The sequence below is a fragment of the Molossus molossus genome, unplaced genomic scaffold, assembly GCF_014108415.1.
Source record: "Molossus molossus isolate mMolMol1 unplaced genomic scaffold, mMolMol1.p scaffold_m16_p_20, whole genome shotgun sequence".
Taxonomy (NCBI): domain Eukaryota; kingdom Metazoa; phylum Chordata; class Mammalia; order Chiroptera; family Molossidae; genus Molossus; species Molossus molossus.
Genome location: NW_023425356.1, coordinates 9713739 through 9733036, shown reverse-complemented (window position 1 = coordinate 9733036; position 19298 = coordinate 9713739). Strand labels below are relative to the sequence as shown.

Genomic DNA, 19298 nt, shown 5'->3' with positions numbered 1-19298 from the left:
AAGAGGTCCTCGTTAGATTCCTGGTCAGGGCACATGCCCAGGTTGTGGACCAAATCCCCAGTGGGAGGCATGCGGGAGGCATGCAAGAGGTGACCATTGATGTTTTTCTCACAGATGTTTCTATCTCTCTCTCACTCTCTAAAAGTCAATAAAGAAAGAAAAAAAAGACCCGGAACTGGTCTTACCTGGGCTGCATGTTCTAGAAGTTATGAGTACAGTTTCTGCAATAAAGGGAATGGCATAAGAGTTTTGTTTGGTTTAGTGTGGGCGGGGTGCTAATTTAGGGCACATCATATACTGAAAAACCAAACTTATACAGATGAACCCTGCAGGGTTCAGGCACTTTGGCAGAGATAAATATACATCTATGAAATGATCATGTCTGAAATAGGCATTGGGTGATCGTCCTGCTCACTTTGACCTACCCCTCATGTTTAAGCTACTTTCTACACCTTTGGCCTACCTCCATGCAGAAGACGAAGGTGAGTGTGAGGCCATACGTGGTGGAGGGACTTTCAGTTCGCATGAGTCACGAACGCCCTGATTCTATCTTCTCTGTAGGCTTTAGCTCACACAGTTCACATTCACCTTCTTGGCAGCAAGGCTGCTGCTTCAGTCAACAATGGGTGCCCCAGTGCGCGGGGCTTAAAACCTGAAGCACAGGTTCATGACGAAGCCCCGTTTTCCAGCTAAGCGAGCTCAGGGATTCCCTGGGGAGATTTACCCGGCGCTGCCACAACCCAAAGAATTTTGGGGGTGTCTCTGGGGGAGAGGAAGCGACTAACCCAGCCCAACTCGAGGGAGCCGCCAGGGGTCGGGCGCCCCACAGAGAAAGCTTCGCGGGCAGAGGGGAAGCTCTACCAACTCTGGAAGTTCGGCCCCAGAGACGCCGGCGAGGCGGGGGATGACCTCAGCCGTTTCTGCCACGTTCCAGCCAATCAGTCCCGCATCTTGGCATCCGAATCCAGGACCCCCGAAGCCGGAGGCGACACGAGCCAATGAGGAGCGCGCAGGGAAAGAAGGACAGGAGGCCGGCCTATGGAGCGGGGAGGCCCGGCTGCGCGTATCCAAGGAACGCCGCGCTCGGGCTCGGGGGTGTGGCGCGGCGCCGGCGGGGGTGGGCGGGCGCCGGGCGGCAGGTGTCGGCGGCGACGGCATTCGGCGGCGATGGAGCGGCCCCGAGCTGCTGCGGATGGCCTCTCGCGCTGGCCCCACGGCTTCGGCCTCCTCTTGCTCCTCCTTGGCCTCCCGCTGCTTCCGCGGGCCGCGCTCGGCCAGGACCGCTTGGACGCGCCCCCGCCGCCCGCTGCGCCCCTGTCGCGCTGGGGCGGCCCCGTCGGGGTGAGCTGGGGGCTGCGCGCGGCCGCGCCCAGGGGCCCGTTTCCCCGCGGCCGTTGGCGCCGCAGCGCGCCCGACCAGGACGGAGGCTGCGGCCAGGTCCCGGACTTCGTCGCCAGGCTGGTCAACAACACGCACCAGGTGAGCGGGCGCCGGGCCCAGGCGCCGCTGGGACTGCGTGGTGCCGCCCCGCCCGCGCCTGGCGTCTCCGCGGAGCCGACCCCGGCCGCTCGCCGCCTGCGTCCCCCGGGCCCCGGCCCCGAAACTGCGGCAGGAGGGCGGGCGGGGTCCGGCCCGGGAGCGGCCCCAGGACGCCACGGCTCGCGCGGCTGTGTTTCGTCACAGGGGAGGCTAGCTGAGCCTTTCTTTTTAGCAAGTGGTCAAGACGTCTTGAGTGTCGTTGTTTTTCGTCTGTATAAATAATCGGGACCCAGTAGCGCTGTACCTCACCGGGAAGGTGGAGGAGTAGTGACCTCTGAAGTGTTTGCAGAAAAGTTGGGCTACGCAGAATCCAAGGTGTGTCCTCTGGGTCAGTACTTTCTGGGCGAGTAGGGGGTGTTCAGAAATCCCAGAGCAGTTGTTAGGTTGCCGAGTTTGTTTGCATAAAGGAACACGTCTGGAAATGGGATGACAGTATATATGTCATCTCTCTTAAAAACGCCTTCAATTTGACCTTCTGTGGTGGCATCGGATTCTGAGCCGGAAGTATGTGTTTTGTAACAAGGTTTTCAGCAGCTAAGAAACACGTCGTAGATCTTCTGCTTTGAGATAGGTCCTGGTGGAAAAGTTTTAAAATCGTGGCAGTCCTGTCCCTGGAGACAAGCAGGCCAAGACCCTTGCGCCTCACTGGATTGACAAAGCCAATTGTGCCAGTGCAATTTGGGCATCTTCCTCTTGTTTTTTCTAGCAGTAACAATTTAATTGTTGCTACCCACATTTACATAACATATGTTCAATTTAATATATTTTCTCTGTTATATCCCTGCCTCTCACAAAGAAAGATACACACCGGGACAGAGATGAGTGGCTAACTGCACTTGGCCTTTTATAGCCACGTTCAAATCAGCTGAATTTCAGTTTCCCCTTGAACTGTCTCCCTCTGCCGGGACTACTTGTTACCTGTGCTGAATTCTCAGATCTGAGATCCAGGACAACTGCAGTCAAGGCACAGGCAGTCAGGATTAAGTCCGATTAATGCAGTCCAAGCAGCAGCTGCAGAAAGGTGGCCAGGCTAGGGTGGACAGGTGGGCAAGTTGGGCGCAGATAGGATGGAATGAGTACTGGAAAGTCTTCCTTTTTGATGAAGGGGGAACTTTTTGTAGACTTCCACCTCTGTGCAGTGGAGTTCAGAAAGGCTTGGAAACACAGATGCTTAATATATAACGGACCACTTCCTTCCTTGAGCCTGCTGGACACAGCATTCTTACCCCACATTTCAGACTCTTCTCTTCCTGGTTGATAGGATCTGCTGCTACTTTTGGATTCATTCCTTTGGTTGAAGTCTTCCCTGGTTAGTTGGAATTGATAGGTGATTTGTAATACATTGATTTCTGTAGCAAGAGGTTGATAAAACTGGCTTGGGGAGTTCTTAGGGCAAATCAAGAGCAGATGTGAAACCTTATTAGAAGTCTGGTATGTAAAGAAACTTCCAGTTTCTTTCATTTTATTTAGCTACTATCTCCAGTGTTTTTTGTTGTTTGTTTTTTTAAGATTTTCTTTTCCGCCCTGGCCGGTTTGGTTCAGCAGTTAGAGTGTTGGCCTGAGGTCTGCAGAGACCCGGGTTCGGTTCCAGCTAAGGGCACATACCTCGGTTGCAGTTTGTCCCCAGCCCTGGTTGGGTCGTGTGGGTGGCAACCACTCGATGTGTCCCTTTCACGTCGATGTTTCTCTCTCCCTCCCTCCCTCCCACTCTATCTGAACAAGATATCGAAAAATGTCCTTGGGTGAGGATAAAAAAAAAAAAGATTTTCTTTTCCCCCTGGCCAGTTTAGCTCAGGGGTTAGAGCATCTGCCTGCAGACCAAAGAGTCACGGGTTTGATTCCGGTCAAGGGCATGTACCTTGGTTGCGGTTTGGTCCCTGGCCCTGGTCAGGGTCATGTTGGAGGCAACCAATGTTTTGTTTCTCTCACATCGATGTCTCTCTCTCCCTCCCTCCCTCTCTCTCACTCTCTCCCTTTCTCTCCCTCCCTCTCCTTCCCTCTCTCTCTGTACCTCCCACTCTGTCTGAAAATAAATGGGGGGTGGGGGGGAGGTTTTCTTTTCAGTCTTATTCCAGTGACCTAATTTTAAATTGCTACTTTTGCATTTGCTAATCAATCGTGGTCAGACACACACACACACACAAGAAATAAAACAAAAAAATTTAAAAAGAAAAATGAAAGCAAAACAACATAAAAAGAAAACGAAAACAAAAATATCATGGTCTCTTCAGAGATCCCATCCTTTTTGGACTGTGCATATGTGGTAAAAATGTAGCCACAATGAATAATCTTCACTTTGAACTGTCATGTAGTAGTAGTCTGCTCTGCTTTTCAATTCTGTATTTTTAACAGTCATAATAAATCATCCTGAACTGTATTGAAGAGATCTGATATTTTAGAACCCTTTATAAACAAAGTGAAATAAAAATATCAGCATGCCAGAACCACTTTTTATTAGTGATGTTGTATACGTTTGTACAGCTGGCAAAGTGCCATTTAGAGTCATTTTTCATAAGATGACAGGATTCATTTCCCAAGAAAAATCAGAAGTTCTTGGTTCTCTTATTACTTGTTATAACTGTTGCTCATGTCAAGCCCCATTAATTCATAATGTATGTGAATACCCTCCAGATGTTCAAGGCACACTAGATGCTGGGGTGCTGAGACCTAAAGGAAAGACACTCAGACTGGAGAATTTGGCTTGTGGGAATAAATTGGCGTTTAACTAATCATTTAAAGAAAGCAAAAGTAGAATTAAAGCCTGATAGTGCTTTTTATTCCTCTGGTTTTAGGAAACCTGTGACCTAGTGACCTATAACTCAAGTTTCTTCACTCATGAAATCCAACAAGTGTGTATGTGTATTTATAAATGCTCTTTTCTTACACTTGATAAATAACCTTCCTTTTGCCTGTAACCCCAAACTGTTTTTTATTTTTTTATCCTCACCCGAGGACATTTTTCCATTTTTTTGTTCAGACAGAGTGGGAGGGAGAGAGAGGAAGAGAGAGAGAAACATCGACGTGAAAGGGACACATTGAGTGGCTGCCTCCTTCATGACCCAACCGGGGCCAAGGACAAACTGCAACCGAGGTACGTGCCCTTAGCGGGAACCCAACCTGGGCCTCTCTGGACCGCAGGCCAACGTTCTAACCGTTGAGCCAAACCGGCCAGGGCACCCCAAACTGTTTTTATGACACACTTTTAACTGATTTTTTTCCTTTAAGTGCTTGGAGTGCTCATGCCATGTATAACCTTTGTTTTTTGTTTTGTTTTTAATCCTCACCTGAGGATATTTTTCCATTGATTTTCAGATAGAGTGGGAGAGAGGGAGGGAGGAGAGAGAGAGAGAGAGAGAAACGTTGATGTGAAAGAGACATACAGATTGGCTGCCTCCCGATCAGGGTGGGGGAATTGAACTACAACCGAGGTACATGCCCTTGACTAGACTTGAACCCGAGACTCTTTGTTCCCCGAGCCAATGTTCTAACTGCTGAGCCAAACCGGCCAGGGCAAACCTTTGTACATGAGAGAAATAAAGCGAGCCTAGAAGATTTTATTAATGTTGGTTGCTAAGTTGCATTTCTTCAAAACATTCTTCCTGTAAGCACCCCTTTGAGGTTAGGCATGAAACTCTGTCTTAAAGAAACAGATGAAATGCCTTGGCCAGAGTTGCAGTGGTGGCTGACATAATTTCCTCCTTTCTCATTCCTGTGTTCAGATCATTTGACAATGTCCTTAAAACGTATGATTAATAAAACCAGGAACTGTTGCTCATTCTCTGTCCTCTCTCTGCTCCTGTCACTTACTACTTCTTTACATATTACTTCCCAACTTACACCCCAACATCAAAGCATCTAGTTTCTTAAATAAACAGGCCCCGTGGAGAGGCCGTGTGGAATAGGATGTCAGCCCAAGAAGAATGTATGTTTGTCTGTTGGTGCTGGCAGAGCTGTGTTCATGCTGACAGCACTGAATGTGCCTGAGGGAGGCTTCAGGGGGCTGCCACTCTTAGCCTGTTGTGGATCTTGGTCACACCTGGAAATCTGAAGATCGGTGCCTTGAACTCCCGAAACTTTCTGACTGCCTCCTTTCAGCCTCTCTTTATACTGCCTTCCCCAGTACTCCCACCCTCACCTTCCAGTTCATCTTCTCTTGAGTCCTATTTCATTCATTCATTTTGCGGTCAAGGAATAGGAATTCTGTAGGATCTCCTTCTTGGTCCTGGTCGATTCTGCCCCTGGGCAGGAGAGTGATCAGACCTTTGACCCGGAAGGGATGTTAAAATGACTTAGGCATTGGGAGTTTCAGTTAGAAGTATCAGCAGATTTGATGAAGTATATTTATCTGGGCAAAAGTTAGTCTTCAACTGAGGTTTGGTTGGGGTGAAGGTAGAAGGCTAGCCAGATGGGACAAAGGGCTCAAAGGGAAAGCAGTGTAACAATTAGGTGGCTTCTCTGCTGACAAATATTTGACTCTGTGCACAGTGATTTTTAATTAGAAATCTGAGTCTCCTGTCTGAGGAAATAATTGGAAGAAGGCTTATTCTTCTGGTCAGTCACTAATGCCTATTTTCTTTTTGTAATGATAACAATAATAATAGGCTCTCCATCCTGCTGTTTCGATCTGGTCTTTCAGGTCAGGTTCACAGAGGTTATTAACAGCTCCTCCTTCACTCTGCTGGTTTCCAATCAGCTGTTGCCAGCAAGCTTTGGATTCTCAGTGGGTGGCTGCATACACTGTGCTCTCCAACTTTGTCCTAGGTGGCTTGTTACCCTTGTGTGATTCTCACATGAAGGGCAATGCTTAACAACCGAGTTGTGGTCAGAGCAGGAGGGTTGATGCTCTCCCTCCCTTCCCTCCCATCCACCACCACTCCTCAAGTTCTGTCCTTACAGAGAGGGAACTGAGTTTTGAGGCTAGAGAAATCATGCTCAGATGGTTTATATGCTTAGAAGCTAATATTAAGGTAGACAGAACCATCAACTTTGACATGTAATTAAAGTGGCTGCAAAAATATTATGAAATAGATACTGGATTTGTAAATTTCTAGACATTTTAAATTCCCTTTTAACCACTGTTTCTATTGCATCTTTTACTCTTTTTTTTTAAAACTTCATGCAAATTTGTTCTTCCCACTGTATGTGGCCTCACTGATCTGTATGTATGTAGGTGGCTTTGAGGACGAATGGGGCTTAAGGAACAAGCTGCTCAGTTTCAGTCCATTCTAGGCAGGTTTTTTAATTGTCATTGTAATGGTGACTACAGTCAAAGTGATGTGTGGCTTTGAGCCAGCTGCTTTAAATGGCTCTTCATGACAGACCCTTCAATCCTATGGAGGATGTTAGTGAATGCTGGGCATGTGGGGGTGTTTAGTTTTGTTTTGTTTAAGGATTGAGGCTATTTTACCCTCTCTACCTTCAATCCCAGCCTCAGGAAACTACAGTAAAAACAAAATCTTCCATTTAGAGCCTATGGTGTTTTACTGAGAAACTTTTCTGTGAATGCAATTTATTTTCTGTTTTGCACTTCAGTGTCTGGCCCACAGTTCTTCATCTACAACGTGAGAGGTTTTGGACTAGATTTTTTTTTTTTTAATCTTCACCCGAGGATATTTTTCCACTTTTTGTTCAGATAGAGTGGGAAGGAGAAAGAGGAAATGAGAGAGAGAGAAACATCGACATGAAAGGGACACATCGAGTGGTTGCCACCCGCACGACCAACCAGGGCTGGGGACAAATGGCAACTGAGGTACATGCCCTTAGGGGGAACTGAACCCGGGTGTCTCTGGACCGCAGGCCCACGCTCTAACCACTGAGCAAAACTGGCCAGGAGGGTGTGGACTAGATTTTAAATGTCTAAAATAATTCTGTGATTCATAAGGAAGAGGAAGCCAGAGGTTGTGATCACAAATTATTGGTTGATTCCAAATTTAGAAGCAAATTGGGGCTGTTCTGCTTCCTACCTAAACTTGACCATAGCCTGGATTTCACATCTGGGGGTAATTTGTTACCACCTCCACAGCTTGCTTCAGTGAAATATGGGTGTTCTTAAAGATAGCAGGAGTACTTTTTTTCCCCATATAATCAAGAAAGACATTTGACTCTTGTTTTTTGGTAATACTTTATTGTTCCTTGTCAGCTGAAAAATCTATAATCTAATCAAAGCTACTAGCTGGGATAGTCCAAAAACAAATCTAATAGATATATAGCAGTAAATTTGTTTTTTTCTTTCCTACAAGTACTTGCCAAAACAGGGGCTTTGGGAGGGATTTCTGGCTGATTGTGTATTTGAAAGTAGATGGTCAGCTTACCATTAGTAGACTCAGCCCTGTGCTGGTTGGAACTTTGTGTGTCATTGGCTTGGCTTATTTTTTTGTAATCCTCACCCAAGGATGGATGGATGGATGAATGGATGATGGATGGATGTAGATATAGATATAGATATAGATATAGAGAGATATAGATAGATAGATAGATATAGATATAGATATAGATATAGATAGATATAGATAGATAGATAGATATAGATAGAAAAGATCTATATCTATATCTATCTATCTATATCTATCTATATCTATATCTATCTATCTATCTATCTATCTATCTATCTATCTATATCTGCAGATAGAGTGGGAGGGAGAAAGGGGGAAAGAGAGAAACATCGACATGAGAGGGACAAATCGAGTGGTTGCCTCCCACACGACTCCGACCAGGGCCAGGGACAAACCTCAACCGAGGTACATGCCCTTGGCCGAAATCGAACCCACGACTAATTGGTCCATGGGCTGACCTCTACTGTTGAGCCAAATTGGCCAGTGTGGCTTGGTTTATTTTCATCAGAAGAAAATGGATGTTCTTTACCTGTTAGGGCTTATGACTACTCTTTCTCTCATATTTGCTTTTGTTGAGAGCTTTGTTCTTTTCTTCCTGTATGTTCAAAAAAACGAAGTGCTAATACTGTACTTGAGCTAGCTGGCAAGTCTGGTTTAACAGTAAGAGCAACCTGAAGGACCAAGAGAAATTGGATGGGGAAGTAAATTTTAAATTAACTTTAGTATTTCCTAGACAAGATAGTTCAAATCAAATGTTTATGTGGTACCTGCTGTTTATCAAAGGCACTCAAGTCATAGACATATTGTAAACAACTACTCAAAGGAGATGTCTCAATAACCAGATTGAGTCGTAGCTCTGCTGCTTCATGGCTTTGTAACCGTAGACAATCACTTAACTTCTCTGACTTCATAGTTTTGGGTTTTGTTTGTTTGTCTGTTTTAACTAGAGAAGCAGCTGTAGGGTTATTTGGAGGAGCAAATGAGAAGTGTTGTGAAAATGTTTAATTAAATGTAAAGTATTTGCATTCATTTAAAGTAGATGTCATTCACTGAAACACCTACTGAACTATGGACAGTGGAGTTCAGACCTGTGCAGAAGCAAAATTAAACATAAAGATATTCGCTTTGATACTATTGGAAGGATTTAGGTGTTCAGAAAATGCTGGCTGAGAGTTTGGAAGAATTTGTGGAGTAGGTATGACCCCTACAGTGTGGTGGTCTGGGAAGGACTCAGGAGTGAAGAGAGGATCAAGCTATGAGATCTATTAAGACATGGAGATAAGAAAATCCAGGACATGCTCAGGCAAGATTTTTGTTGGGGAGAAGTGGTTGATGAGTATGACTAAGGTTTCCAGGAAAACATTTAGAGAGGTCAAAAAAGATAGCTCTTTGGGTGGGGGGATGGAAAGAGAGGGAGAACAGGTGGGGAGTTTGGTATTACAACTTACTAGGGAAAGTGTTTCAACATAGTGCTAGTTATGAGGCTAGCTAGAGCTGAAGAAGCCAGAGGTGGAGAATGGGGAGCCAAAAGAGTTATCTTTGTAGGGGTTGACCATTGCCTGTGGTCTTGGAAGAGGAGAGCAGAATAGAGGGCAGGGTGGACCATCTTGTACACTTGATGTGCTAAGGATTTCAGGGAACACTCTTTAACTCCTGAAGCTTATTGAAAGGCAAAGTGAGCCAAGACATAAGAAACATAGGAGCTATATGACAGTGAAGCCCATGAACACACTTATCTTTTCTGCATATTTGTGAAGAAGGATAAGCTTGAATTCTTGCTGAGAATGTGCTTAATTGAATCACAGATTGTTAGGCTGATTAGCTGGTCAGGTCTCTTTTACTGATGAGGCTAAATGACTTGATTACAGGCCAAGAGCTGGAGGTAGAGCACATGTCCTGACATGGTGCTCCTCCATTTGGAAGTGTTTCATAGAGGTGCTTCTTTTGTTTTGTTGTTGTTGTTTTAATGTAAAAAGTTGATTTCTGTTTTTTTAATTGAGTTTATTGAGGTGACATTGGTTAATAAAACTATATAGGTTTTGGGTATGATTCTATAATATGTCATCTGCATATTATATTGTGTGTTCACCAACCCAAGTCAGGTTTCCTTCCATCACCATTTATTCCTCCCCTCCCCCGCCCCCTTTACCCTCTCCTACCCCATAGAGGTGTTTTAAATCAGTGCATTTGCTTTAGGGATAAGGCCAAATTACAGACCACCGTTTTAAATTATATTTTTCTCTGTTTGTTAAAGGTCATAGTACCCTCAACAGAGCTCAATGAGCTTTTCCAAGCCTCAAGTCCCCATCACAGAAAATGATGCATTATCACGAGACTTTGAAGAGAAAATGTTTTGAAAACCTTGAAGTACCATATACATGTGATTTATGTCATTTTTTCATAAGCCTGTTGAGCTATTACTGGGTCCATGGGGCCCAATTGTCAGCCAAATAATCCTAATAAATACCAACTCCAGAGGAACATGTCCAGAAAAGAGCACAGATGAGGCATAAATGTATTTGGTTTTATCATTTGGCAGGGTTGGGTGACAGGCTTGGGTGGGGTAGCAAGAATGAGATGAGTCAAGATCGGCAGAAATGTAAGAAGCGTATGTTTTCTTTTTTTAATCTTCATGATCACATCAAAATTTTAGCTTGTTAATGTGATTGACAGTATTTGGAGGCAGTGGTTAGTAGGGAACATGGTCTCGGGTTGGACCCGCATTCACTCGTCAGTGGTGACCATGGACAGATTACTGTCAGAGAACTTTGGCTTTTTCATCTATAAAATGGGTATATAATACCTGTCTCTTACTAATCCCATCATCATTAGGTACCTGGTCATCTGGTTATGATAGTTTTAAGTATATAAAGCTATTTACTTACAGTTTTAAAGAATTTACAGTTGTAAAAAATAAGACTACTTATAATTTAATAACTTTTTTTTCCATTAAGATTTAGTTTATTGCCCTGGCCGGTTTGGCTCAGCGGTTAGAGCGTCGGCCTGCGGTCTGGAGAGACCCGGGTTCGGTTCCCGCTAAGGGCACGTACTTCGGTTGCAGTTTGTCCCCGGCCCTGGTTGGTCGTGCGGGTGGCAGCCACTCGATGCGTTCCTTTCACATCGATGTTTCTCTCTCTCTCTGTTCCTCTCTCTCCCTCCCACTCTACCTGAACAAAAAATGGAAAAATGTCCTCGGGTGAGGATTAAAAAAAAAAACAAACAAACAAAAAAAAAGATTTAGTTTATTGGCGTTAGTGACTGCTTTTACATTGATTGCTCTGAAATAGCACCCTGTTGATTTCACCCTCATTCATGAACTGAGCAGCCACAGTTGGCTTTCACTCTACTAACCTCTGTAAAGTTTTATAAATATTAATGAGATATGGTAGGTACTTCTCAAGAACTTTGGAAGCATAGAAGACCAGAATGTTAACCTAATTATTTTATTATGTGCTTATCTCTTTAATATTTCACCACTCCCTGGCCTGTGTTAATCCTCCATTCCAGGTAAAATAACCTTCTCACCAGTTCTTTGTGCTTGCTCACCAGGTGCTATGCTGCTTCTTGGCCTTTGTTCAGAGGGCATTTCTCCTGTCTGAATGTACTTCTAGCTGATTTGTTTTTCTCGTCTCTCCTACAACATTTAACTATACCATGTAATCTAGCACTTAACTATAGTATTCTGGATTGTGTTCACTTTCATTTATTAAATGTTTATTCCCCAGATTATAAACTCTTTAAAGGTACAGGCCATGCTTGTTCTAGGAGTCCTTCATTACTTCAGTCTCACACAGTTCTGGAGAAAGAGTAGTCATTAAGTGTGCAGCCTGGAGTCAGACAGATGAGTCTGAATCTTTGCTCTGCCACTTACCAGCTGTGTGACTTTGGGCAAATTACTTAACCTCTCTGAGCCTGCTTCTTCATCTATAAAGTAGCAGTGGTATCTTATATATCATCAGTGTTCAGTAAAAGGTACAGTACTACTGCTATCCTTTAGTTCAACAGTTGGTTATTGAGCACCTACCACATGTTGGGCATTGTACTGGCTCCTAGTCCTGGGAGCAGATGTGGAACACCGCAGACAAGATCCTTGTAGAGAAAATAGACATACAGATATATAGTTATCGATATGATAAGTACCAAGAAGAAAAAACTAACTACAGGAGAATGATGGAGGGAGGTCTTTTTAGTCTGAGACAATAGGAAGGACTTGCTGAGAAATTATTTAAACTGATAATTGAAGATGAATAGGATTTTTGCCAATAGGAGTATCCCAGGCAGAGAGAACAGTATGTTCAAAGGCCTGGGGCTAGAGAGTGCTTGGTGTGTGCCCAGAGGTCTGGAAGAAGGTCAGCGTGGTGGTATAGGGAATGAGGAACCTTTATGGTTCTGTCAGCTGGCGATTGGGACACTTCTTTTCATCATTTCCTTCTCTGAAATGGGGCTAAGATATAAGAATTAAATGCTGACAGTTTTGCAGTATAGTTCATTTATTGGCCATGATTTGAAATGAAATTATCCCATGAAAGTGAATTTTTCAGAAACTAAGCTTACCCTTTTGGGTGCCAAAGGTTTTGTTTTTGTTTCAATGGAAATTTTTCTAAAGTACTTCTTTGCCTTCTTAGTCATCCGAGTGACCCGAATCATTGAGATTACATTATACTTTACCACAACTCACATTAATGGCACTGATGCCCTCAAGGACTGATAAGATATGTGGGGTTATTTTCTCCCCTTTTGAGCAGCTCAAAAGTCTAGTGCCATTGTCTTCTTGCTGAAATTTACTTTTTTCCCCTGCAGAAATGATAGTTCCTTTTGCTTCTGCTCCTGTCCCTACATACACTACCCCCAGATTTGATTTGCTTCTTCTAATGTACACTAAGAAAACAGGTGACTGATTTTAGGCAGTTCTAACAGGCTTAGCAAATTGATTTCGAGTGATGGTCTACAGGTTTCTCTTAGAGGTCAAATGCATGAATTTTTATTGCATGAATGGTGACGCCGGAGATCTCTTCGCTTCCTCCCAGTGAACGTCCAAGTTGTTGAGGCATCTAGACGGTGGAGATTGCTGTTGCCCTTTGTTTTCAACATTATTGTCAGGCAGGGAACTGACTTTTTTTTTTTTTTTTTTAATGAAGACAGGGCAGTGGAAAAGCAAACTGAGAGATTAAATTAATGATGAGTCATAGAATTTTAAAGCTTATAGGGACTAGAAATGTTGTCATTCCAGCTTTCCTTTGCCTTGGTGGTGAAGTCAGGTTGAGCTGCTCAAGTTTACAAGGCTTTAGGCACAGCTAGAAATAAAATGCAGGTTCACTACTAGCCCAGTGCTTGACTTTGTAACATTCTGCCTTGCAGACAAGTCTGAATAATTGAACAGGTTTGAAAACTTGAACAAGAGTTTATGTTTAGCCTTTTCATTTCTAAGAATAGTCTCCCTGAGAACTAGAACATTTGTGATGTTATTTTTGGCTCATGTTTTTATACCCTAGCAGTGCCGTACTCAACAGAACGATATTCTGGTAAGACTTTCTTCCTGTCTGCTAGAGCATCACCCAGGTCCTATTCCAGGCCTCTCTTGCACATCAGTGTGTCCTATCTATCCCTGTTAGGGTTGGGAAGCCTAAATCTTTTTTAGGCTTCCTATTCTTTTTTTTTTAATCCTCCCCTGAGGACATTATTGCATTTATTGGCAGATAGAGTGGGAGAGAGAGAGGAGGGGGGAGAGAGAGAGAGAGAAACATCGATGTGAGAGGGACACATCAAGTGGTTGCCACCCACACAACCCCAATTGGGGCTGGGGACAAACTGCAACCCAGGTACGTGCCCTTAGCGGGAACCAAACCCTGGACTCTCTGGTCTGCGGACTGACGCTCCAACCGCTGAACCAGGGCTTAAATTCCCATTCTTTGTGGGATCACCAGTGCCTTACCTTTGAATGTTATTTCATTTGATTCTTATTATTCCAGTGAGTGAAACAGCATAATTCAGTTTTACTCCTGAGGGAATGGATTCTCAAGAGAGAAAATGGCCCTGGCCAGTTTTGCTCAGTGGTTAGAGCGTTGGCCTGTGGTCCAGAGATACCCGGGTTCGGTTCCCGCTAAGGGCACGTACCTCGGTTGCAGTTTGTCCCCGGCCCTGGTTGGGTTGTGCAGGTGGCAGCCACTCGATTTGTCCCTTTCACACCCATGTTTCTCTCTCTTTTCCTCTCTTTCCCTCCCACTCTATCTGAACAAAAAAATGGAAAAATATCCTTGAGTGAGGATAAAAAAAAAAGAGAGAGAGAAAATGATTTGTGCCTACTTCCCCAACCAATTAGTTACTGTGCTAGGCTTTAACACCCTTTTCTAGCTTTATTTTCACTGGGACAGGCTGTGTTCTATAGATTAAATGTCTAGCATGTTTAGCCTTAATTTTTAGACTTCTGTGAGAAGTGTGTTTCAAGCTCCATGAGCACAGAACATGCTGTTTCCCCAGTACCCCAAGTAGGGTCCTGCACATGGTAGCCCCCACATACTCTCCATGTATTTGTTGAAAGCAGAAGTGTGTGTGAAGGATGCCATCACTCCCTTGTTTACTTGCCAAAGAGGTTATTCCTGTTGGCAAGATGGCCATTGTGTCTTTTTTTTTGTAATTGAGTTTATTGGGGTGAAATTGGTTAACAAAACCATGCAGGTTTCAAGTGTGTCACTCAACAAAACATCATCTGCACACTGCATTGTGCACTCATTGCCTAAAGTAAAGTCTGTTTCCATTCCTATTTATCCCCACTTTGCCCTCTTCCCCCCCCCCGGCTATCACCATACTGTTGTCTGTGTCTATGCATGTGAGATATATATATTTTATTTTGGGCCTAATCCATTCACCTTTTCACCCAACACCCGCAACCCCCATCTCCTCTGACAGTTGTTAGTCTGTTCTATGTATCTATGCTTCTGTTTCTATTTGTTTGTTAAATTATTTTATTAGATTCCACTTATTAGTAAGATCATATGGTATTTGTCTTTCTCTGACTGGCTTATTTCACTTAGCTTAATAATCTTCAGGTCCATCCATGCTGTCACAAAAGGTAGGATTTCTTTTTTACAACTGAGGAGTATTTCATTGTGTAAATGTACCACAGCTTTTTCACCCACTCATCTACTGATGGTCACTTGGGCTGTTTCCAGATCTTGGCTATTGTAAATAACACTGCAATGAACATAGGGGTGCATAGATTCTCTTGAATTGATTGGTGTTTCAGGTTTCTTCGGATGCATTCCTGGAAGTGGAATCGCTGGGTCATAAGGCAGATTCATTTCTAATTTTTTGAGAAAACTTCATACTGTTTTCCACAGTTACTGCATCTGTCTGCATTCCAAACAACAGTGCATGAGGGTTTCCTTCTCTCCACATCCTCGCCAGCACTTGTTGTTTGATTTATTGATTTATTGGTAGTCATTCTGGCAGTGTGTGGTGATACCTCATTGTAGTTTTAATTTGCATTTCTCTGATGATTGGTGACATTGAGCATTTTTTCATATGTCTATTGGCCATGTGTATGTTGTCTTTGGAGAAGTGTCTGTTCAATTCCTTTGCCCATTTTTAAATTGGATTGTTTTCTTGGGTTAAGTTATTTTATTTATTTATTTTTTATCCTTACCTAAGGATATTTTTTTCATTGATTTTTAGAGAAAGTGAAAGGGAAGAAGGAAGGGGAGAGAGAGAAAAATCGATGTGAGAGAGACACATCAATTGGTTGCCTCTCGAATGTGCCCTGATGGGCCAGGGATCAAACCTGCAATCCAGGTATGTGCCCTTGACCAGGAATCGAACCTGAGATCCTTTGCTGTGTGAGCTGACACTGTAACCACTGAGCCACACTAGCCAGGGTGAATTCTGTAAGTTCTTCATCTATTTTAGATATTAGCCCATCATCAGATATGTCATTGGCAAATATGTTCTCCCATACAGTGGTTTGCCTTTTTATTCTGTTAATGGTTTCTTTTGCTCTGCTGCATGTGTCTTCTAAACTGGGACCTGCCATGTGACACTGACCCTGCTCTGGTGTGCCTGAGACAGTTCGTTCAGTATTTAATTTTGATTAGGTGTGTAACTAAAGATAGACAGAAGTTTCTCATTACCGAGTTTTTTCCAAGCTTACAGTGACTCTTGGGACCAACTTTAAGTTCTGCAAGCTCTAGTAACAGTAATTTAATTAGGCTTCTGGTTTAATTAGATATGAAGACAGAGTTATTTCCATGAAGAATGTTGTGTTTTAGGGATTAGCCACATAACCCCAGAACCGGACATCTGTGTTAGTTCATAGCTCTCAAATGTGGGTCTCTCTGGCTTTAAAATGACAGGCAGTAAACACGTGGATGAGTCTTGCAGTCAGTAGCTTTCAAGGTGGGCATATTTCAGAGGAGGCAGTACAAGCTTTCCCCCTACTTTCTAACATAATGACCCTCCCCTCAAAACCAGTGACTCCCCGCTGCCTATAGCTCCCCTACTAGGGGCAGTAAATGGCTGTCAGTGTCATCTGGGACACTGGAAATCACTGTTCAGGTGATGAAAAAAGACTCTGAATGTGGCTCTGGAAAGGTCAGTGTGTTAGCGAATAATGATGGTAGGATGCCTACCTTAAATTAAATGGAGACTACCAGTGTTAGTGTGGCTTGGTGTAGCAGGGGCTCTCTGACCTAGCCTGTAACCTTGTTTCATCTGTTAGCCAGTGTACCAGAAGAATACACTGACATTGTCTCTGAGTACTTTTTTTTTTTTATCCTCACCCGAGGACATTTTTTCATTTTTTGTTCAGATAGAGTGGGAGGAAGAGAAGAAGAAGAAGAAGGAGAGAGAGAGAGAGAGAGAGAAACATCGACGTGAAAGGGACACATTGAGTGGCTGCCTCCCGCATAACCCAACCAGGGCTGGGGACAAACTGCAACCGCGGTACGTGTTCTTAGGGGGAACCGAACCCAGGTCTCTCTGGACCGCAGGTCGACTCTCTAACTGCTGAGCCAAACTGGCCAGGGCATGAGTACTTTTTTTTTTAATCCTCACCGGAGGATACTTTTTCAGTTTATCTTCAGATAGAGTGGGAGGGGAAGAGAGAGAGAGAGAAATATACATGTGAGAGAGATACATCAGTTGGCTGCCCCCGAAACTACCCCAACCAGGGCTGGAGATTGAACCCACAACCCAGGTATGTGCCCTTGACCTGGGATCAAACTCACAACCTCTTGGTCTGCGGGTTGTCGCTCTAACCACTGAACAAACTAGCCAGTGTATAGTTATATTATTTTCTTTAAATGATTCCTGCTAATTCAAGGTGGGATGGGGAGTAATTCAGTCAATCCAGAAAAACTATAAGGAAAAAAGCATCACCACTTAGAGATAGTTGCTGTTAATATTTTGAAGAACATCCTTCCACATACCTTTTTCAGCATAAATACCCACAGACAGGATTTTACATGCTATTCTGTAACCTACTTTTTACTCAACATGCTATGAATATCTTTCAATGTCAGTAAATACCTGAAAGATTTTTAGTAGCATCTGGTGTATTGTTTTATTGCATAACATAACAAAGTTTCAGTTCTTCATCTAGAAGAACTGATACTGATATGGTAATATCTTGGGGGGTTGTTATGTGGATTAAGTGATAATGTGTGTAAGATGCTTAAGACAGTAGATGGATGGCCTGTAGAAGTGCTCAGTAGTTGTTAGCTTTAGTGAACATCCAGGTATATAATATCTTTAGCAAATGTGTGTGATTTTCCCCCAAGGATAAACTCCCAAGAGTAGCTAGCATTTTTGGGTCACATGGTGTGGGTATTTTCAGTTCTGATTCATGTCACCAAATAGCTCCCCAGAAAAGTTGTAGCAGTTTATATATTTTCACTCACAGTGCACACAAGTGTTCTGGTTACCACCCTTGCTGATAGGTACATTTTTGTCAAGCTTTCCTGAAAGGTGGAAAATATCATTGCATTATCTTTTTTTGATTTTCTTTTGATTACTAGTGAGATTAAATAGCTTTTCATATGTTATTGACCATTTCTGTGTGTTTTTTGTGAATTGCTATTTTTCTTTTGAGGGCTTTGCCCCCCCCCCCCCTTATTGATTTTAGAGAGAGAGGAAGTGAGAGGAAGAGAGAGATAGAAACATTGATGAGGGAGAACATTGACTGGCTGCCTCCTGCATGCCCCCCACTGGGGATCGGGCTCACAGCCTGGCCATGTGTCCTGACTGGGAATCGAACCAGTGACCTCTTGGTGCATGGGTCAATGCTCATCCGCTGAGCCACAGAAAAGGCTTTGCCTTTTTCTTATTGATTTGAAAACTCTCTCTAAATTAACCCTTTGTTATGTTGCAAATAATTTTTCCTAGGTTTTGTTTTTTTTTTACTTGGTATATTGCCATTAAATTTTTTTTATATAGTCAAAGTCTTCTCATTTTAAGACTATAAAAATCTTTACTCATACTTCTAGGATTTTTATGATTTAACTTTTTATATTTAAATCTGTTCTATGTGGAATTTATTTGGGAGTGATGATAAAAGGGAGTTAGAATATGTCTTTATATTTTCTTCAAATAGCTAGTTTTTCCCAGCTCTTTGACCACTAACTTGCAATGCTAGCTTTATCATACACCAGCGATTTTCAACTGGTGTGCCCCAGTGTGGCAAAGAATTTTAAAACATGCAACACCTGACTGGTCAGGGGCACTGACCTCTTTTCTCTTAGATTGTCAAAAAAAAATGACAATAGCCAACACAGCAGTACCCACCCGGTGTGAATGAATCAAAATTATACTTATTTTTCTTGTCAGATTGGCAAAAACATAGAATTTTTTTCTTTTTTTTGGTGTGCTGCAGAATTTAAGTAATTAGTTTGTGTGCCATAAGATGAAAAAGGTTGAAAATCGCTGTCATACACTAAATGAAACTTCACCTAGTCTTGCACTTTGGCTTGTTTCTTCCTGTGCCAGTAACTGTGCTAATAGATCAAGTGACATTTCACATAGCTAGTCTTAAACTTTCTGGTTTCTGAACTTCCTACCCTAGGATGTGATTAAGTAATCTTAATTACCCTATTTACCATGTGACCTCTCTGGATACTGGCTTTTGGCTTGTTAATCACATAAACAGCATATTTACACGCTTTTTCTTTTCTTTAAAAACATTTTTTATATGTTTTTATTGATTTTTTAGAGAGAGAGGAAAGGAGAGGAAAAGATAGAAACATTGATGTGAGAGAGAAACATCAATTGGCTGTCTCCCGCACACGCCCCACTGGAGATTGAGCCTCTGACCAGGAATGGAACCCCAAGACCTCTTGATGCACAGGACAACACTCAATCCACTGAGCAACACCGACTGGGCACATGGTTTTTCTTAATTTTGACTTTCTAGAACATACATTTAGCTGACTGCTTAGGAAT

General features: G+C 43.2%; 1 protein-coding gene across 1 annotated transcript in view; it reads left to right on the top strand.

Moving 5' to 3' along the window:
• Positions 1-1126: 1126 nt before the first annotated feature.
• SORT1 (sortilin 1) overlaps positions 1127-19298 on the top strand; it is a 78826-nt gene continuing 60654 nt past the window's right edge. The window contains exon 1 of the mRNA XM_036272423.1: positions 1127-1479. Coding sequence (XP_036128316.1) covers positions 1168-1479 — 312 coding nt within the window. The 5' untranslated portion in view covers positions 1127-1167. The remainder of the gene's footprint in view (positions 1480-19298) is intronic.